Source organism: Eurosta solidaginis, chromosome 2 (genome assembly GCF_040869045.1).
Source record: "Eurosta solidaginis isolate ZX-2024a chromosome 2, ASM4086904v1, whole genome shotgun sequence".
NCBI lineage: Eukaryota > Metazoa > Arthropoda > Insecta > Diptera > Tephritidae > Eurosta > Eurosta solidaginis.
This window is the reverse complement of record NC_090320.1, coordinates 21,943,139-21,965,244: the sequence shown is the minus strand read 5'-3', so window position 1 is coordinate 21,965,244 and position 22,106 is coordinate 21,943,139. Positions and strand designations below refer to the sequence as shown.

General features: G+C 35.1%; 1 protein-coding gene across 3 annotated transcripts in view; it reads left to right on the top strand.

Annotated features, from left to right (window-relative positions):
- The first annotated feature begins 5,887 nt into the window (after positions 1 to 5,887).
- tsh (teashirt) overlaps positions 5,888 to 22,106 on the top strand; it is a 32,238-nt gene continuing 16,019 nt past the window's right edge. The window contains exons 1-2 of one of the 3 annotated variants that reach the window (XM_067764619.1): positions 5,888 to 6,103; positions 11,238 to 12,654. In XM_067764619.1, coding sequence (XP_067620720.1) covers positions 12,602 to 12,654 — 53 coding nt within the window. In that variant the 5' untranslated portion in view covers positions 5,888 to 6,103; positions 11,238 to 12,601. Of the gene's footprint in view, positions 6,117 to 10,143; positions 12,655 to 22,106 lie in introns of those variants that run through there. The other 2 variants (XM_067764620.1, XM_067764618.1) reach the window with 2 other exon arrangements.

Below are 22,106 nucleotides of genomic sequence, written 5' to 3'. Positions count from 1 at the left end.
GTCAATTGACCATTTGTTGTTGACTTTATGCTACCCCATCGAAACCGATAATAACCGAAAATGACTGCAGCGATCTTACTTCAAAAATAGATGACGTGGTTAAGGCACTAACTCTTTATGAGGGCAAAATATACACACTCCGCTCGGCTACAACGTTCAATCACGCATTGTTCTGAGAGAGCGCGAGCCAAATAGAGAATTCATCAGCTGTATAATGCGTGGGAGAACAGTTCATTCCCTCATGGCGTAGGGGGAATTAAGTGATAACGGGCAAAGCCCTTCCTTGATTCGGACGATGGATTGCAGCAGGCCTTATTTGGCAGCCCGATATTCGCATTGACTTACAATGGTACGTTGAGAACCAAAGGTACTAAGATTAATATTAGCAGTTGTTAGAAGTCGTCGGTAGAAGGTAGTTCAAACTCCTGATGATCTTTCGCGATGAATCTCAACCTTCCTATTGCAATCACAGGCTGAGGTTCTACTCTCAAAATGAAAGAGAGATAAGTAAATATAAGCAAGAGCATATATCATGACAGTGGCTATCGAATGAGCACATATTGAGTTAGGAATAAAAACAGCATTTTTTTGTATAAGATCTATGAACATAGAACAGATTCGATTGGAAAGTACTGTCAGCTTGGTCTCTGTATCTCGGATTTATAATCTGTATGGAAGCCTAATATCGACGACAATTCTCAAAAGCTTTGGTGCTTCTTAACGCTACGGATCTCTCCAAGGATGCTACATTGGATGTGTAGAGCGATATTCAAGCCGATTCTAGTGGGTCTAGACAAAATGACCAAACAAACTAAAAGTGAACTTAACAGTTTTCTCTGCGCTGTTACGAGTTTTTGAAAAAAAATGTTAGGTTAGGTTGAACTGACCGGTTCGTGAGGATCTCACATAGACTGAATGAGTGCTTAGTATTACCAGAAGTTCAAAAAACAGGACCTATAAATAATGGCTGAATTCTTAGGTGCCGGTTTTCTTCTTTGTGCTTACGGATATGACTTTTTAGGTTCATGGATAACGAGGCCTCTTCAATCACATATCTGTTGGAATGCCCAGGTATTCGGCAGAAACTGTTTGTTCAGCATTTCATTTCTTTCCTTTATGGGGAGTATTCTCGCCTCACATAAAAAGACACCCCTTTAGGCCCGGCAATCATACCGGGGACGCATAGCACACAAGCGGCCGGACAATTGCTTATAGTTGGTTATGAACGTTTCTTTATCTTTGCCTCAAGCGCTACCAGCAAGATACTTGACGATTTTGTTACGGCTCTGAACATTCGGTACGATTGCCGCTGTAGATCCTGATCGAACGTCGCACCTGGTGTTTTTACTTGTAGGACAGTCGTAGGTAGGCAATTTAAAAGTAAAGTCCTCTGCAGAAGTCAAGGTCCATACAGCATCAGATGAGGCGGAACTTTGAGTGTTCGAGGAAAAAGTTCTTCGAAAGATTCAAATACGCGTCGGCTACGGCGAGTACCGCAAAAGATTTAATGATAAGCTATACAAGCTTTATGCAGACACTAGCATAATCCAGCGAACTAAAACACAGCAACTACGCTCGCTAGGTCATGTTATGCGATTCAAAGGTGATGCTCCGGCCAAAAAAGTATTCTTATAGTAACACGCCTTTGGAAGTAGATAAAGACGGCGGGTTAGGGAACTTAGAATATACCCGCGGCATGTATGCCTGTCGTGAAAGACGACTAAAATATCAAATTGATTCAAGGAATTGTGTAGCGCAACCCTCTCATGGGGTTGCCAGCGCAATATGTAGCTTCCCCAACCCAATTGTCAACCTCAGCTACCCGTGGCAAATCCTGTTTCTTTAACAGCCGAGGTTCTTGCGACTCCAAGTTCCTTATAGAACTAGGTGGTGGGAGGGCCGTATGGCCCAGGAGGTTTCATGTGGTCAAAGCAAACATCAACATCGATAACACTCCCCAAGGCCTACGGGGAGTACCGTTATCGCTACAACAACAACAGGAAAACAATGCCAGTTAAATCAACGACTTTTGTAACCGTTTAACCTTCTAAGCGCGAATTAAATAAGTAAGTAATATAAAACTCATAAACACGAAAACCAAATTAGGGCTCATTTACTGTATAAAGAAGTCTTCATCCTGTAATGAATTAAATTTAATCCAAATGTCTTAAGAAGTTAAAATACCCACTATCTACGCGACTAAAAGTCTAAAAACCGATTATAAAAAATGTCCTTCAATTTTCAAATTTCCATTTTGTGCATTTGAAGCGCACATGCCAAGCCTATCAGTACGAACGACAAAAAAAGTTAAAAAAATATCAAAAGTTTAGAGCAACAAATTTTATGACATTTCTTATAAAACTTTATGTATACTTGGCGAACATTTCCTTATATTCCGAACCAGCATACGTCTACGTCACTGCCCGTCCAAAACATATCAATGCTAAAACGAATGCACTGATGTCTGTATCGATTTTCTGGCAAATAGATTATCTCTAGACAACAACATATTTTTACGCCATCAATTCATTTGCCGCACATTTGAACGCAAATCTATGCATGTATGTGTGTGTGTGTGTGTGGTTGTGTGTATGTGCGGTTGTGTGTATGTGAGAGCTGGTGGATTCGATATAGCAACCGGCAAGGACTAAGTGGGATTTAAGCAATCGAGCAAAGTGGTAATGGCAACAGCTGAAAAAGCACACATCAACACATGCACACACACATATACAAAGAGTAAAGGAACGAAAAGCACAGGAAACACAATTTTAGACAAAAAAGTCCTCTGTAACTGTTTAAGTAGCGGCGAGACACTCACCTCTGGGTCGAAGAGCGTATGCAACATACGCAATCTTTATTTTGTGCAACATATTTAATTGGGAAATTTGTATGTATGCATGTATGTGCGTATGTGTTTGACTTGAATGCGATGACGGCAATAGCAAACGTTTGACAGCGTTGCTGCTGCCGCTAATATCGCGCGTCGACTGAGAATACTTCTGGTGCTGTTCCTAGGACTGATACATATGTTGGTAAGCTTGTAATTGAACAAAGTAAAGTAAAACAGAGAAGAAAAAACAACAAAAAATCACAATTTCTTCTTTTATTACTTGAATAGCAACAACAATAGCACAATTATTTATTTAGCGCTTAGTAGCAGGAGCAAGGTGTTAGCCGCGTACTGCTAAAGGACGCGCACGGGCGTTAAGTTACTCAAAGCAAAATGTTGAAAAATCAAAAAAAAAGTTTTAATTTTACTGCAAATTTACCCTGCGTACTTGACGCGCTATCGTAATTACGCCAAACTCACACTCCTCCCCTCAATAACAACCCTTGAGCCGTGCTGTTGACGCATTGGAAAACAAGCAACGCGCTGCGAAACAAACAAACAAGCAAACAAAAAAACGGTGGATCAACACACATATCAAAATTTGAAGTATGAAGGAGTCTGTAACAAAAAAAAAAAAAAACAACAGCAAACATCTTCAACCAACACTCTTGCATTGGCTATGCCGCGTCGCTGTCCAATCCTAAAAGAAGAGCGCTTAACGAAAACGCTGTCGACTACGGACGCGCTAAGAGCGCGAATGCGAGACAATATAGCACAGTGTGCACTTGACGAAAGTTAAAAGGTTAAATTGAAGAAAGGACAACGACGATGATGCGTTACGTTGTTGTTTGACGAAAAACTACCACCAATGCGTACAGCGCACATCACACACTTGACAAAAGAAATCTAAAATTTGCTAATACAACACACACACAAAAAAAGTTGAAATGTATTAACAGATGAGATAAAGCAACAACGCGCACCAAGCCCAGCAACCAACCAAACGGTTGCGCTTCAATAAGACAACAATAAAAATCTAACAAAATAATGCTAAATAAAAAAGACAAATGAGCAACGCGTCACATCAAAAGATGAGCGCGCGCGCTGTGCAAATCGGTGAAATATACAGTACAACAATGCGCGCTGAGCAAGAGCAGTGCATAGGAAAACACTAAGCATATATGAGCTGCGAGAGAGATAGAGTAAGTATGAAGGAGATTTATTAAAGGTATTGAGCGCCAATGCAAAATTTATTAACAGCAAGTTGAGCGCGTGCTAAAGCGCTGAGAACGCGCATCAAAATTATTCACATTTAAGTTGAGCGCTCGCTCGCCTAATACATGGAGTGATAAACAAGAAAATGCAATGAAATTAACAAAACATAAATATATAGCACAGCATTTAACATTTACATGTTATTATTACATATGTGTGTGTAGTGACCTTAGCTGCTCTAAATGTGAATACAAGTTATGGAAGCGCGCGGTGTGGTGCAACGTTACACGAGCGCGCTCTGTGCTGTCATTATGCGCGCAGAGCGCAGCAGCCAAAAAAATCAACGACTAAAAGTATATCGGCAGTGGTACGCCAGCTGTTACACTGGTGTTGTTGGTGGGGGCGCGCGCTACCAACCATACGTTCAAAAGCTTATACACAGCATGCAATACAAACGATGGATGGATAGACAGAGAGCCAAGACTTGTCAGTGCAGTAGCGGGGAATGAGTGGCAGTTGATGTTGGTTAGAAAAGGAGCACCCGAAATCATTTGTATTTTCAAGCTGTCATAAATCTTACGAGCTGTGACGGAACGTTGACGACTCAGCGCTAACGAACGAGTAACGTTGTCGCCGATTTGAAATGGGTGCGCGCGCTCGCTCAATGGTTGACGAAGGCGAACCGGATTTGATGTAAAAGAAATGGAATATGATAGATTAATGAAAAGAGTAAGTGGGCGCATATGGAAGGGGTGTGTATAAGTTGTTTGTGTTCGTAAAGGTCCTTGCATAGGTAGTGCAGGGTTGCGCTATACAGCATAATATATCTACACAAATCTAGCACGTTGAATTAATCAAAATGTAATGCATATATAAATTAAAGCACGCATTTGTAGCGTAAATGCGACATCATTCAGCGCAACAATGTTAAATGTCAAAATTTTAAATCACAAAATTGATTAAAAGCAAAAGCTACAATACGCGCAAATTAATGATGGAGGTTGGCGGAAACTACAACCGCTTGCTTTGTATTGTTGAACGCGTTGGAGCAAGTGAACGCGCAAGTGTACATATTGCACATAAGCGCTCTCACTCGTGCAAATTATGCTTGCAAATTTGTTACGAAATAAGCACACATACAAACATTCAATACAATCCAACAATAAGCATTAAGTCGGTGGATGGATAGCCAGAAAGCTAGCAAGGTTGTGCATTTCGTCAGCGACATGTCAAAAGTGCAATCGTTTATTGAATTGGCGACGAGTGCGCGCGCTCTCAACATGGCACCAACGAACCCAGAGGCATTTATATAAACTCGCACTCAACGCTCAACGTACGTGCGCTCTTGCTGTGCAGAAAATCCGGTTATGTAGATGGAGAGGCAGCGCGCGTCTCCCATGCGACTTTGATGGAATTGACGAAAACAGTTGAGCAAATGAAATTAATTTATTGAGTGATGTGTGCGCGCAAGCAGAGTTTTAGAGCGCGTCAACGTACGCTATAGACTGGGAAATGCTAGCGCGTCAACTATAAATAACATTGAAGAGAGCGCGCTACGACGTATGCAGAAAAACTGTTGAGCGCGCGCATGCGGCAACCGTCTTCAAGTTTGTGCATGGGTTATAAAAACAAAAATGTAGAGCGCTTGTTGGTATATGTAGTGTACGCTCTTCAATTGCTTGAATAAAGCAAGAAAGCTAAGCAATGCGCTCTTAAATTTTGTATTTTATTGGGCAAAAACGCACGTGTATTTCTTTTAATAAATATACGCTCTGCTCTATGCGCGCTTTCTTTGTATGTTTATTGACCAGCCAACTTTGCAGTGAGCGATCTTGTCAGTTAGCGACTTACCATTCGTGAAAGTGTAGCGTGTCGATTTTTTTTGGTTACTGTGTTGAGTTGTGTAATGCCGTCGTCGTATTGGCCGTTTATTGCGCGACGTTTTGCAAAAATGTTTCTATTCAAGAATGTGTAAATGCCGTCGCTATTTCAACGCGTGTGCTATACGAGTAACTGTAGTTGGTGTATGATGAGTATATTTCATTGATAAGTTATTGAGTGAGTGTTGAATGTAAAGGATATTTAAAAATTTTGTGGCTGCTGTTGTTATTAGTGCTGAGCGTATTTAAAAAAAATTAGATTTTAAATAAAAAAATTAGATTTTAAATAAAAAAATTATAAAAGGATTAAAAAAATTTAGTAATGTTTAGACTTCAATTAATAAAACATGAAAATGAAGAAATATGAATAAATTAAAAAAAGGATCTCAATTTCACTTTCTAAACATATCGTCCGTAAAAATATTAGTTTTGGTTTGATTTTTCGCCCAGAATGAAGTATAATGAAAACAAACAGTAAACACATAAATGAAAAAAAAACAATTAAAATTTTTACCGGCATTTTCCGGAAAAATAAGACCAGCACGAAATTTTTTCAGAAAGTGTTTTCAGCATTTTTTTTTTTTTAATATTTGAAAATTATAAAAGTCGAAAGATTGAGACTCAGCCTTCAACTTTTACAGAAGATATCACAAGTTTTCGTTTTAAAGTTTTACAAACTCTGCATTAAAACATTACCTACACGCAAAAATATATAGTGCAGTGTTAACACTATTCGGAGTAATATCAAAAACACCAGATCACCAAGTATCCCGTGGGATCATTTGCCTCACAGTTATGGTTTTGGACTTGTAGTTCTTCTAGCAACTACTCGGATTATTTGATTTCTGCGGTCGTAATACTTTATGTTTATACCAGATACTCTAAAAATAATTCGACTTTCCCGGACTTAGTAGGCGGGTTACAAATTACCCTAATTTTCCAAAAATCATTCTCCCAAAATCAGAATATGAGAACTCTTTTTACTAAAGAAATTATCTAGAAATAGGATTTTTTTCCTTTTTTTCATGGAATTTTTCCTGGTTTGAAAGAAAAAGTTCTTTGTTTTGGGGAAAAATCATTTTCATTTTATTTGGTTTAAGAACTTGCGTTGATATGAAAGAATTTTTTGCCGACGGTAAAAAAGGATTTGAATAAAATATGCTTGCTTATGAAAATACAGCATGAAAAAACTTCAATATACATTATTGCAGCTTTAGGTACGACTATTAATGTGCTTGTAGACTTGCGTCACATTAGAGCTCAAGATGAGCATTAGTATATTTCTCAAATCTTAAGCGCAACTTCAGAACAGGACATAAACTTGAGAATCATAGCATTCTGAAACAATAGCGGCATGTTTGCTTAAATTGAAAACAGAAAACGCTCTCAGCCTGTACTCAAATGTGATTCTCTAATTGTAATCAAATGCAGGATGCCAATACTGCAGTGATATCATGACATTTAATTTTGAATTTATAAGGCTTCATAAATGCTAACAATCACTTGTTTCAACTCGTTAACCAATGTGTGATATTAACTTGAGAAATACGTAAATTTCATACTCTCTAAAGTTGGAGAATAATTGGAAAATTATTTTCGAGATCAACTTAAGAACTATAAATTTCGCGAAATTTCCCAAAGGTTGAAAAAATATTAGAAAATGATATCAGCATACGAACTATAAATTTCCCGAATGTGGGAGAGTAATAGGCAATTGATATTGGATATCAAATCGAAATAAAAACGTCCCGTAGGCTATATTTTCGATTTTTGTTTGTATATCTAGAAAACCAGATAATTTTTGGAATATCGCGAAAATGGGGAAACAAACTTCTGATACCATATTCAGATTCAGCGTACTGAATGCTTTAAGAAATTCATAAAATTATTTCTTGGCCTTGAAAATAGAAGAACTTATTTAGAAAATTTCGATCAAAAATAATTTAGAAAAGTTGCAATAATAGATTAGGTTCACTAGCCAAGATTTCTTACATATTTTTTAGCAAGTTCTCGTCTCGAGACCAGTAATATTAAATATAACACTATTCAGTGTATGTGAGGTTTGATTTACCGGCCAGTTTAAGCCAGATCAAGTTTCCCAACAAGGAATGCACCTCAGCACCCGTTGTTCGGCCTTCCGTATTTGTTTCATGCGAGACATAAAATTCCACATTAGCTCTAGAAATTGTTTTTCACTGGTAATTGAACGCACTTTTCAATAACAACGTTAAATTTCACAATTATAGTTTTCAAAGAAATAAATAAAAACTATAAAAATGCATTGAAGTAATCTTAAACAGCTGATGGTGAAAGAAAAATACTCATAGCAATCATTTAAACGCTCGGTTATTCAAATAGGGCGTAAATAGCATTTTTGACATTTTTTTAAATTTCTATTGCGATCTACATGGTGGTTAAAGATTTAAAGGTAGGCGGTGCCACTCCCATTTTCTACAATATCACTTCATTTGTAACTTACATCATGTGATCAGCCTATTAGCCAATCTAAAACAGTTTATCAATATTCCTTAATGATGTATGCCCTATCATCAATTTTTCGAAATTTCGATATCGAAAAATGAGGAGTGATTATGTGCCCAGCTGAAATACCAATCTATTGTAGATCTAAGCAAATCCGTTCATCAATCTTGGCCAAGTTATCTTAATTTTTGCTCAGGCTATCATGCTAACAGACGAGCTGTACTTGTACACAGGGTATTATAACTTTGATTGGATTATGGTTGGTTTTACAGATATAAAGGAGGAGATAGATATAGACTTCCATATATCAAAATCATCACTATCGAAAAAAAAATTTATTGAGCCATGTCCGTCCGTCCGTCTGTCCGTTAACAAGATAACTTGAGTAAATATTGCGATGTCTTCACCAAATTTGGCATACTAGCTTATCTGGATCCAGAATAGATTGGCATTTCATTTCATTTCATTTATTCGGAGAATATACATTAGTACAGTAAGACAAATTGTAAAAATAAAATATGTAGATATATATAACATTATGGAAAACACAAAAACCTGATTATTTAGTAAATAATACACCTATAACGTTGAAATTTAACTTTTGGACTGATATTGAGACTCTTGATAAACATTTGAATTTTTTTTTTTAAAATGGGCCCATTTTTTTAAACCGTACACTTGTATAAAATCAATTTTACAAATATTATTAATCATAGATCAAAAATCGTTAAACCTATCGTAACAAAATTCGGCAGAGAGGTTGCCTTTACTATAAAGAATGCTTTGATGAAAAATTTACGAAATCGGTTAAGGACCACGCACACTTTTATATAAAAGATTTTTAAAAAGGTCGTGGACGAATAAAATAAGCTACATCTTTGCAAAAAAGAGCTCTATATCAATGGTATTTCATTTCCCAAGTGGATTTATAACAATAAATAGGAAAAACTTCAAATTTAAAAAAATGGGCGTGGCATCGCCCCTTTTATGACTAAGCAATTTTCTATGTTTCGGGAGCAATAACTCGAAAAAAAATTAGTTCAGAATGGAACCATATGTATGTATAAGTATTATTGCGCAGCCTTGTAACACCATTAAGCACACAAAACAAACAATCACAGCATTTCAAGTGTACAGCTGGGTATGTAATGTTCGATTTCACCTGAAACTTAGACTTCCTTACTTGTTATACCTACCATTACAAACCATGGCTAGGTACAATTATAATATCTTGTTTATGACTACAGCTGGGTATAATTATTTCCATCATATTATCCACTAAATAGCCGCGACAAGATATAATTACTGCAACTACACCGATTAATATCTACATATGGACGCATTTATTTGATTCCCTACTAGTGTTGTTGTTGTAATAGACGTATGCATTTTATTTTAATTTACTCACTTGCAAATAAAGTACAAAAGCACACACATATTTGATAGTAGCAACAGCGACGTCAACTTCATTAATTCTAGGCAACCAACTAATCCCATTCATACGCATTTGAGATACTCTTACTCTATCAAGAAAAAAAATTCATTCTCCTGCTACAAACACAATCTGAACAACAATACAAACAAGCATACATATTTGCTCCATTTGAGCGCGCTCACTTTTCCAACAAAATACTTGTATGCACACATAGACACATACAAGAACAAACAAATAAACGTGCTACCATTTCTTTACATGCTGTTGTTTGCTGTTATTGTCAATCAGAAAATCTCGCTGTTTGGTAGTGGCACTGTATATATGTATGTACATATGTTTGTTCGCATGCATTGTTAGTGTGGAGACACATTGATTCTGATTGATTCACACACATACTAGTGCGTACGTACTTACAACAAAACTTTCAGCTTACTTTCTACTTTGACTGCAGCTGAGTTGTTGTTTGCAGCAATGGCGACGATTTACCAAAATGTTGGAGCATCGTGTTTAATGAGCGCGCAGACGAGCGCATATAGTAAATGTGCTCCAACAACTATTGAGCATGCGGCAACATTTACGACAGCCAAACAATGACAATCGTATCAACCGGCAAGCTGTTTACATTGACGACCATGACGACGACGACGACGTTCTGCTACATTAAGTGAGTGAACTCGTAATGCTGCTACTGTTATTGGCCCCCATCCCTAATACAATTTGCTGCTCTTCATCAACAACAAAATGATGAGTTGACGAAATGCAATGCAATGATGAGCAGAATAACACCAGCAGCAGTGGGGTCGTCTCACACTGCACAACGTTACGCACACACTGTTGACGTTGCCGCAAACGCAGGTCTTTGGTTAGAGTGTATGTAGTCATTGGAGCGCCGCAGTCAGTCGTGTAGACAGTGTTCGCATCATCATTCGGCCAAGTTATAGCAGACATAATGTGTGTTATTAACTGACACACAACAGTCAGGCAACAAAAGCAGATACGGCACAGAGCGTAATATGAAGACGTTTTGACGGCATTCGCTGTTCGACTCTCAAACAAGCAACGACGGAAGTAAATGGTAGCGCTTAAATGCGATATCACGCGTTGATGATACACAGTTTTCGAGACGAAATTTAGTTGAAGTTTTGAAAACAAACACACTTGAGTGAATTGAAAAATGTATATTTTAAGTGCGCGGTTCAACATCAATACGCAATGTGTTAAAAAATAAAAATTAACAAAAAAAAAAAGGAAAACAATTGTAAACACAGCGCGCTCAGTATTATAACAGCCGCAGCTCTGAAAATAAAAAAAAAGTGCAAATTCCTATCTAGTCAGAAGCGCGTAAATCAAAGCGTAAATAATAATTTAATTTATATTTTGTTTTTCGTTTTCTAAGAGGCAATAATTCTGTGTATGATATACACATGCGCATACAAATATACAATGCGGCAACAAAAACAACCAACAATAATATAAACATGTTTATTATGCAGCGCGTACACTAAAGACTGATAAATGCAAATCTAATTAAATATAAACAATAAGAAAATAATTTAAATCCTGCAGCAGAGTTGCAAGAAAACACTAAAATTTCTAAAAAAAACAAAATTGCTAAAGACAAAAAAAAAATAAAAATTTTGAAAAAAAATTTTTTTTTTAAAAAGCAACAAAATTATAAAAGTTTTCAAAAATTGCAAAAAAAAAATTTGTATAACCAAAAACTGAAAAAAAATATAATAAAATTGCGCATTTTTAAATAACAAAAACAACAAAAACAAAACCGCAAAACCTGTTCAACAAAGTATACGTAATTGCAACAACAATAATTATAAATGCAACATATTTAAAAATTAAGTAAAAATTTAAAGCATAAAAAACTAGTTTATAAACACGAAATTTTCAAGTCAAAGAAAAGTTAATTGTTTAAAAATAGTGCAAAAAAAATATTTATTAAAAAATATTCAAAAAATAAGTTTTAAAATTTGCTCACTAAACGCTTAACGGCAGACGTTCTGCAGCAAAAAAAAAAAAAACAACAAAAAAATAAATGTAGTACACAAAAAACTCCTTAAACGCAAACCAATGTATACGAAAACATGCAATTAATTAATTTAATTAAAATAAAAATTTACTTCAAAAATATTTAACTAAGCTAAATCTATATTTACTGTAACAACAAAAAGTGTGTTGCCGAAAAAAATAAAAAAAATAAAAATTCTAAACAAATATACAAAATACGTTTAAATTAAGCAGATTGAATTTCATAGATTAACAAATAAACTAAAAGGTAAAAATAAAAATAAGTAAAATATATAAATATTTAACAAATTTAAAAAAATTTTAAATTAAAAACTAAAATATGTTAAAAATAAAGCCGTATAAGTTTGAAGTGCAAAAATAACTGAAGCTTAAAATTGCAATTAAAAATTTCAAAACACTCCAAATTACAATTAAATAAATAAGAAGTTGTTTAGAAATAAACTTAAAAAAAGAAAATTGTCACCACAACTCCATTTTTTCAACAAAACTTTAGTGTGTTTTAAAATATTTATTTTAAAAACAAAATTTCGTAACAACAAAACCCCTACACGAAATTCTCCGCCAGAAGCCAAATTATTTTATTGCGACTAACTTAAAAATAAAAAGAAATACAAAATTTTACAAAAAAAAAATTGCCAAAAATAGTCACTTCAAAAAAAACGTGTTTTCTAATCTACGATTTGTCTACAATTTACCGCCAAAATTCAGCAAAACTTTAAAATGCTACACGAAGCGCTCATGCTTGAGATCTACCGGCAGGCGTTAAATGCTGGGTAAGTTGATAGAAAAACTATGAAATTTAATTAAGTTTTGGTGTAAAAATTGCGCTTCGTGATGTTGTTCTATATAAAAAAAATTAATTTTCCTTCTGCCGGGATTTGAACCCAGGGAATTCGGTATGAAAGGCGCATCACGCTACCACCACACCACTAAGGCTTGCCTTCACATCTGCCATTACTCAATACAACGACCAACAACGCTGACTCCAAAATTAGTTTTGATATTGCTCCGAAAAGTGTTACCACTTAGGGGACTGAGCTGAAGTGCTCAGAATAGAGCTGACGCGAAGTGCTCAGGAAGTAGTGCTGGTTTTAAAAACACTGCATTGAATATTATGTTACTGGGGTCTGGCACTCTCAACTTCAATAAGAAAACGCCTGAGAAAATTTTCTTACATATTTCTTGTTTGAAAAATAGTGCTAGCCAAATAATTTTTACATGTTCTTTATCTCTCTGTTTGCTCTATGAAGCGGCGTCATTTTACTGCAAGATACAAAAATCAGATGCAGTAATGCATTAAAAGAAACTTTGCTAAAATTAACATATTCTATTTAAAACTACGAAGAGAATACTCTGAACAAGAGAAAAATAACACTTTTGTTCAAATAGAATTGCAAATTCCATTCAAAAAACTCTTGGATACAGTCGCTGTTATTCGTGGTATTTAATCGATTGTGTTCTTACAGGGTCGTTGTTTAAGAAACAATGAGACGCACATATATAACTCGGTGCTTCCCTTTGCATGATTGCTAAAAAAGAAGCAATTTTTCGTTACAGTGAATCTGACAAAAAAAAAATTTATTTGATTTTAAAAAAGTTTCATTTGACATAAAAAAGTTTAATTAGAAAAAAAGTTTCATTTTACAAAAAAAAAAAATCGTTTTATTAGAAAAGTTTCATTTTATTAGAAAAAAGTTTCATTTTATTAGAAAAAAGTTTCAATAAGTTAAATAAGTTAAATTTGACTTGAAAAGTTCCATTTGACCTGAAAATATTTCCCAGAAACCAATGTTGTATAACGCGCGCTAGAAGAAAAAAAATTCCAAAAATTTTAGATGAAAACACCAGTGATCAGTTACAAGCAAGTTTCCTAGCTCCAAACAATCTAATGAGATCGTCATTGGTGCGGCATGATCGAAAAATATGCTTCCACGATTTAATTATATAAGGTGGAAAATTGTTCTCACTAAACATTTTAGAAAAAGTTCCAGTAACATACCACTACTAGAGCAGCGCCCTCTTGTGATGCATAAGAAGTCACCTCTTAAAACTCTATGCATTTCTACTCCTACTACTCGTCCCAGTAGTGCAATGGCAATTAGCACAAACTAGTACGTTCAGGTTCCAAAAGTTCAGCTGAAACCTAGGGCTAGAGTATGTTAAGTTTACCAAGAATGTTCCTAAATGATGCCAAAAACTATGAAGAAGTACCAAAAGAAAAGCAAAACTTTACTGCAATGGTCCCGAAAACAATATCGAAATGCTCTTGAAATGATTTAGCAAATAGTTTTGAAACATTACAGAAATGTTCCAAAAAAAAAATCGAAAATGATCCGCAAATAGGCACAAACTGATCCCGAAACAGTCTTTATACGATTTTAAAAAAAATTTCAAATTCGGAAATAGTTTTGGAACTATTCTGAAAATAATATAAGATACTGAGATGATACAGAATAGTTCCAAACTGATCCAGAAAAAGTTTTGAAACTATGCCAATAAGATGCCGAAACAATCCGAAAGTCATGTCGTAATGGTTCTGAAATTATTTCGAATATAGTATCGAAAGCATCCTCAATTAGTTCCGCCAATAAGCTCCAAATGTTTCTGAAATTACTTCGAAACAGTATTGAAATTATCCATAAATGATGCCGAGCTCCACTAACAAGAAAAACCCTTAAGCGAAATAAATGAAAAAACATGATCGATTGAGTTTGTATTACTAAAACAATCCGAATGTTATAATGAATTAGTTTCGGAATGATTCCGAAATTAGTCCTAAACTGGTTACGTAATAACCCCGAAAAACTCTCGAAATCCCGAATATATTCCGAACTAAATCAAGAAGACATAAAGGAGAGTAACAGATGAAAGAACACAACCGAGAGAGCTAGAGTTACTAAAATCTATATAATTAAATGGCAACAAGTTAGACTTAATTTTTTTTGCCATGATTTGGACTTTTGTTTTTAAGTGGGCGTGGTCACCAACCGATCACCAACTTTATTGATCATTGGTAACTAATTATCGCATTTTTGCCATTTTTCGAAATGTTTCATATCGAAAAAATGCGCATAATTATAGATTTTATATGAAAGAAAATTTAAAGCCCACTTCGGAAAAAAAATTCAAAAATCAATACGAATTTTGAGAGACCTACAAAGTATTGGAAGTATTTTTTTAAAATATCGAAAATTAAAAAGAAGCAACTAATTGACGAAATTTTATGAGTATGGCCACTGCTATTTTTCTCTGCGCTGCTGTATATCAAGTTTTTCTGAAACAAGCCAGTTCATTCGACTTGACAAGTCTCAAGTAACTCGAAAACAGCTTTCAAAGAAAATTGAAATAACATCAAACCCAAATGGAGACACTTTTAAAATTATTAAACACAAAAAATTCATGATACAAAAAAGAAGGTAGTTCCACTCAAAAATTTTTGACGTATTTGGGGACTTTTGAAGTTTCATAATGTTTGTTGTTTTGCTAGAAGCGTTGCCATACCTTTACTATTTAAGGCGAAATTGTGGATTTTCGGGATGGAAATTTCCTTCAGTATGAAAACGCAATGGTCATCTGAGGCAATAATAATATGCTTTAGCACGATTTATCTGGATATATATATTGAAAATGCTGTGAAACATGTAATTTTACTTAGAAAAAGAAATGAATAACGGCGCATAAATATGTTTTGTATACTTACTTTCATGGCAACCTGACCCTAAATTTGAAAAAAAAAAAATGTTTGTACTCGTATGTGCGCGTTTATGACCTTTTTATTCAATAAATTAAATAATTGACAAAGATACCATCAAGTTGTGATTTTTCTCATTTTGTTATTTCCTTAATAAATTTTAGTTTCTTTTAGATGTAAATTTAAATGGCGAAGACGAAAAGAGGTTCTCCCTAAAAAAAACCGTTTTACGTGCAGCTCATGTATAATTAGATTAAGAGTACTTGCTGTCGTGTTCATATCAAAATTATAAAGTATTGGCTGCTTCCGATTTCCACGTAAAGACCGCATCATAGCGACCTGAACCTTTCGCGATGGGGGCAAAATTACGTCATTTTTTCGATCAAAAGCCCATTCTTCCCGGACTTTCATCTCGTCAAATGACAAAAAACACAGCTTTTCTTCGGATGGTATATCACATAACTTCATATGCGATAGTATTTGCAGTTGCAACCCCGTTTCTACACATAACTTCGATGCCCACCTGCGCAAAGTTGATGTAGATGATAAGGGAAGAGTTTCTTTCTTTCTTAAAAGTCCATAACAGCGAGGACCTGCAGAATACATGCATATTGCTGATGAGATCTGCTCCAAGTTGTAGCGCGGACATTTTGAATTGTTTTCAAGTGGACTTGCATTTACTGCGGAGCTCGCTATAAATAAGTATATATATATATACATTTCATATTTTTAGAGGCAAGTTCATATATGAGCCGTTTATTTTGAAAGTAGTATAAATCATTTCCAACTCATGGTCTTAAATGCATTGTTATTTCTGAAAGAACGCATATATAGATCGTTCTACTATTATAAACTAATAATAAGAATTGCATCTTTTGGCTATTGGACTCTAACAAACAGGAAGCGAGCAGAGATACAATTAATTACGCCTGAACTTAAACGACATGAAATGAATTATGCCACTTTCAAAATAAACGGCTCGTATGACTGTGACATCATATCTAAGGTCAAAATAACACAAGATTTCTAAAAAAAGGACAAAGCAATGCACTCGTAGTATATAAAAATATTATCATACCCAGTTTGTGTGCTGATAGAGAGATCCATTTGTTGCATCGCATGTTGTTGTCTTGTTTTGTCTTGAAATAATAATGCCCATGTGTATGTATATAATTGAAACTGATCAAAGACTTACCCTTCCATAAATTCAATATACTCATCTAAATATTCTTCCTGTTCGAAAACTTCGCCACAGTCTTGACTGGAAAAGAATGTACACATTATTTAGTACTTAACATTTAAAACCATAAAGGAATGTTTTCCTTACCGTTCATTTCGCGGTACTGCACTTTTTAAAAGAACAATTTTATTCCCACTATTACGTATGTCCGTTGGAGCAAAATGTTCGGAAGAAACATAAAGACATTTGGGAAGGGTTTCTTCCCTCACTTCTCATGTTTCGAGCCATTGTTGTTTTATAGACGGAATTTTTGGTAACATGAAAAACGAAATTTCCTTTTTTTTTGCATTGGTATTTTGTATTTCCGCATTTCCAATGCGCACATCTCACTTTTTCGCGTTTATTTAAACAAAAAAAATTAAAATATTTGACTAGTATATGTTGATTTCAAATCCATCAAAATCACAAAAAATTATAACATTTTTCAATCTGGTAACTAGATTTTTATGAAACTGTCACGGTCTCCGCAAAAGTCAAGTGGCTAATGTCACATGAAATGGAACTACCTCCATTTTTTGTATCATGCAAAAAATTAAAAGGTTAAATACTTTCAAAATAAAACTAATAATAACCAGGGCAACCCAAAGTATGCAAAAGCATATTTTTATATGACGCTCAAACATTAAACAAATCAAATATACATACAGTTAACAAAAAAAACATGAAATTCGAGATTTAGATTTTATAGCGCCTAAAAGCAGTATTTTTATACTCAGCGTGTTTTGCACACAGATTATATTAACTTTGATTCGATAACGGTTGGTTGTACAGGTATAAAGGAATCGAGATAGATATGGACTTCCATATATCAAAGTCAACAGGATCGAAAAAAAATTTGATTGAGCCATGTCCGTCCGTCCGTCTGTCTGATAACACGATCACTTGAGTAAATATTGAGATATATTCACCACGTACACGAGCTTATCTAGACCCAGAATAGATTGGTATTGAAAATGAGCGAAATCGGATCATGACCACGGCCACTTTTTATATATATAACATTTTGGAAAACACAAAAAACCTGATTATTTAGTAAATAATACACCTAAAATGCTGAAATTTGACATGTGGACCGATATTGAGACTCTTGATAAAAATTTGAAAAATTGTGAAAAAATCAATTTTAGAAATATTATTAATCATAAATCAAAAATCGTTAAGCCTATCGTAACAAAATTCGCAGAGGTTGCCTTTACTATAAGGAATGCTTTAAAGGAAAATTAACGAAATCGGTTAAGGACCACGCCCACTTTTATATAAAAGATTTTTAAAAGGGTCGTGGACGAATAAAATAAGCTATATCTTTGCAAAAAAGAGCTTTATAACAATGGTATTTCATTTCTCAAGTGGATTTATTACAATAAATAGGAAAAACTTCAAATTTAAAAAAATAGGCGTGACACCGCCCTTTTATGACTAAGCAATTTTCTATGTTTCGGGAGCCATAACTCGAAGAAAAATTTACATATCGTAATAAAATTGGGTACACAGATTTTCCCTAGCAAAAATGGACGGGATCGGTTAAAGACCACGGCAGCTTAGATATAAAACAAGTTTAAAAGGGCCGTAGACTAGAATAATAAGCTATAACTTAGCAAAAAATAGTTTTGAATCAATGATATTTCACTTATCAAGTTTTATTGTAAGAGGAAATGGGGAGAATTTTTTTTAAACGGGCGGTGCCACGTGATATGTAGAAAAGTAATTTATCTGAAATGAAATGTGCAACTGAAACTCACGCTGAGTATATAATGTTCGGTTACACCCGATCTTAAGCACCTTTACTTGTTTTTTTTTCACATTTTGGGTTGTCCTACTAATAACCATAAATAGAGGCTAGACAATTAGTTATTGACGAAAATGTTTATACAATAAAAAATTACGTTCATTGGAAATTACAGCAACAATGCAATGATATACAAATATTTTTTTTTTTTGCAAGTCCCTCTTCTTGTAGTTTGTATTTGTATCTCTCTGTCTTTTTCACATCCCATTAACATTCAAATTATGCTTAATTATTTAGAACGGAATTCGTCCATATAATTTTGTTAGTAAATTGCGAAAGCGCCACATTAAATTGTCTCAACTCATTCGTTACAACCAATACCGGACACATCTATTCTTATGTATGTATGTCTGTCGGTTCGTATTCAGCACCCCAATGACAAGTCTTTAAATTTATTTTTTTCCATTAAACTCTCGCTGTCAGTTTTGCCTCTAATCAATAATTTATCAACACAACATGATCTACTCGTAAATGTTGTCCGAGGCATTTTGACTAAATACTAAAAAAATAAGATGAAAAAAAAAAATTTCAGTATATAAATATGTAGAGCTATGTAAAATAGATCTCATACACAGAGCTTTATATACTATACTTAAATATATATACATATCTTTCCACTTTTTGTTTTCATTTTAAGATTTGTCTACAACTGGGGAATATGTATGAGTTTGTACATTAGACCGTTCGTAAAACAAACATATTTGTTTTTCTGAGGCAGACGATATATTTGTATACAAAACATTTTTCGAAGAGTATTTAGAAAAAAATCAATTTAGCTTACGCCGAATCGTATACTCGTCAACGTATCGTACGCGTATTGTTCGAAGAACGAGGATGACGTTACGCTTACAGATCTGCAAGAAATGCGACAAACTATGGTCAAAGTACGAGTTGTCAAAATGTAAAGCGATGGAAAACATATTTAGTTAAATTTTCTTAGTACAAGAAAAGGGAAGCGCACAGTGCATCCGATTAAATGTGCTTAAATGTGGTCCCACATTACAATAGAAGATATTATTTGGGTTATGTAGAGACACTTCACCTCCAGAAGAAGTCGTATGTAACAAACCGAAGAAGTCGTACGAAACAATATCAAGATCAACACGAAGGAAACGTTCATTATTTTATTAAGCCAATAGTTTCTAGACCGCCACCGTGGTGTGATGGTAGCGTGCTCCGCCTACCACACCGTATGCCCCAGGTTCAACCCCGGGCAAAGCAACATCAAAATTTTAGAAATAAGGTTTTTCAATTAGAAGAAAATTTTTCTAAGCGGGGTCGCCCCTCGGCAGTGTTTGGCAAGCGCTCCGGGTGTATATCTGCCATGAAAAGCACTCAGTGAAAACTCATCTGCTTTGCAGATGCCGTTCTGAGTCGGCATAAAACATGTAGCTCCCGTCCGGCCAATTTGTAGGGAAAATCAAGAGGAGCACGACGCAAATTGGAAGAGAAGCTCGGCCTTAGTCTTATATTTATTTATTTTATAATAGTTTCTAGGAGGCGTACCGTAGAAGTGCTGAGTGCGGGATTTCTCACCTCCGAGGCTTTCTCCATTGAAAGCTATTCAAACTGCGCTGCCAAACTGGCGAGGCGTAAGACTTGATATGGATTAAAGCGGTTCATAAGCGAAATCATAGCTTCAGCAACCCATTTGTCAACCTCACCTACGCGAGACGATCCAATTACAAATATGCATGTATCATACACATATTTCGCAGGCCAGGCTGTGGCAACCCCAAGTTCCTCATGGAACTTAGGAGTGGGAGTGGGATGGCCCGAAATGGTCGGGCTTGTACTTTTATGGTGCTTGTTACCGGAACGTGCCGTACCTATATCCGGCAAAGGACCATCAACATCGATAACACTCCGGGGAGTGTCTTTATCGCTACAACAACAACAACACTTGATAGGCTGCTAACCAATTGCTAGCAAAGTTTCTTTATCTTTTCTCCAAGTGCTGCTGCTGCGATTTCAGAGGCAATTGTGGATTCACAGCAAACTTAGACCACTTGCGAACGTCAAACAAAAAAATTGAAGGGTGTCCGGTAGAAGGAAGTTTCGATACATAAAAATTTAACAAAAGTTCGGTGGTTTCGGGTTTTCTCCATTGCCTTAGCAATAGATATATCTCGATATGTTTATCTTTCGTTGGCATATTTCCTAGGTTGTGCTAGCGGTACTAGTGCTGCCTGCTTTCATATTTCAGGAATACCAAAGCAGAACAGACGCTCAAAACAAAGGTCTATTAAAATCGCAATGAGTATGCTTAAAGGGGCAACGGCCTCAAAGTCTTTGAGCTTTTTCGGCGATCTTTTTGGTTGTGACGCTAATTGACACAACATTGTTTTTATGCTTGTGCATCACAAATTACCATTTAAAAGCATTTAAATTCCTATTCAGATCCGACATAACTTTCAAAAGAGATCGATATTTTGTTATAATTTAGAGCATTTTAGAATGAGTTCGTTAGTTGACCATATATTACCTCACTGGTTTGCAGTTCCTTAGATACCTTTACAGTCGGACCGCATTAGATTATGGTATTTTGCCATGCTTTTAGCTGAAACTGAGAAACACCAGTGTATCTCTCCGTTTATTCCTTGAAGTATCCATTGTTAAAAAGCTTTCCTTAAGCTAATAAGTTGTCGACGTTCTGACGTAACGAAGCGAGTTGAGCATTCGATTGAGAGGAATATGGTTAGGTGTTTAGATGCTAATTTAAGCAGCAGCCGCTGTTTAACGCCGCTGTCAAGCTCTGCGCTGATGATTACGCTCTATCTCAGAACTTGTTTCAGAAAGCACGGTCTGCGCTTAAATCCAATACATTTTGACATTGGCACGGTTGTTTATGAAAAAAATGCTGCGTAAAAGCGTTCTAACAATTAAATTCGGCATTTTTTAAACAAATTCTGAAATGGTGAGTGTCTGCAAAATATTCTCAGATAGGGCGTTTTCGAACTAGCAGGCGATATAGAGTGAAATCCCATTACGCCGTCGATTTGTTGTTTAAAAGTTGCCCTATATGTTAGAATTTTTGTCTCTGAAGGCATCTCCAAAGGACATGTGTATAAATATTTTAACTGGTTAAAACAGGTTTTTGAGTCTGTTGCGACAAAAAAATTTCAATTTTTTTTTTATTTATGAAACGGTCTAATGTGCAGACCTACGCATATATGCAAACTGTTTTGGCGTGTCAAGTCAATCGCTGTAGATTTATTATTTTACTTCAAGTTCAAATAATTGTTACACATTTTTATTTATTTGCAATATTCTAGGCAATTAATTACAAAATTGTTGCATTTAAGCACATATACACATACATACATACATATGTAGATTTGTACAAATACACATACATACATATGTAGATGCCGTTTAATATGCCTGTCTGTAGCTAATTGTTTTGAACAAATTCAAATAAGCAACAAAGCTAAATTTTCTACATCTCAAACTAAGATAATTAAGTATTTGCAATATGCTGTTGTTGTATTAACGACAAAGAAACTCT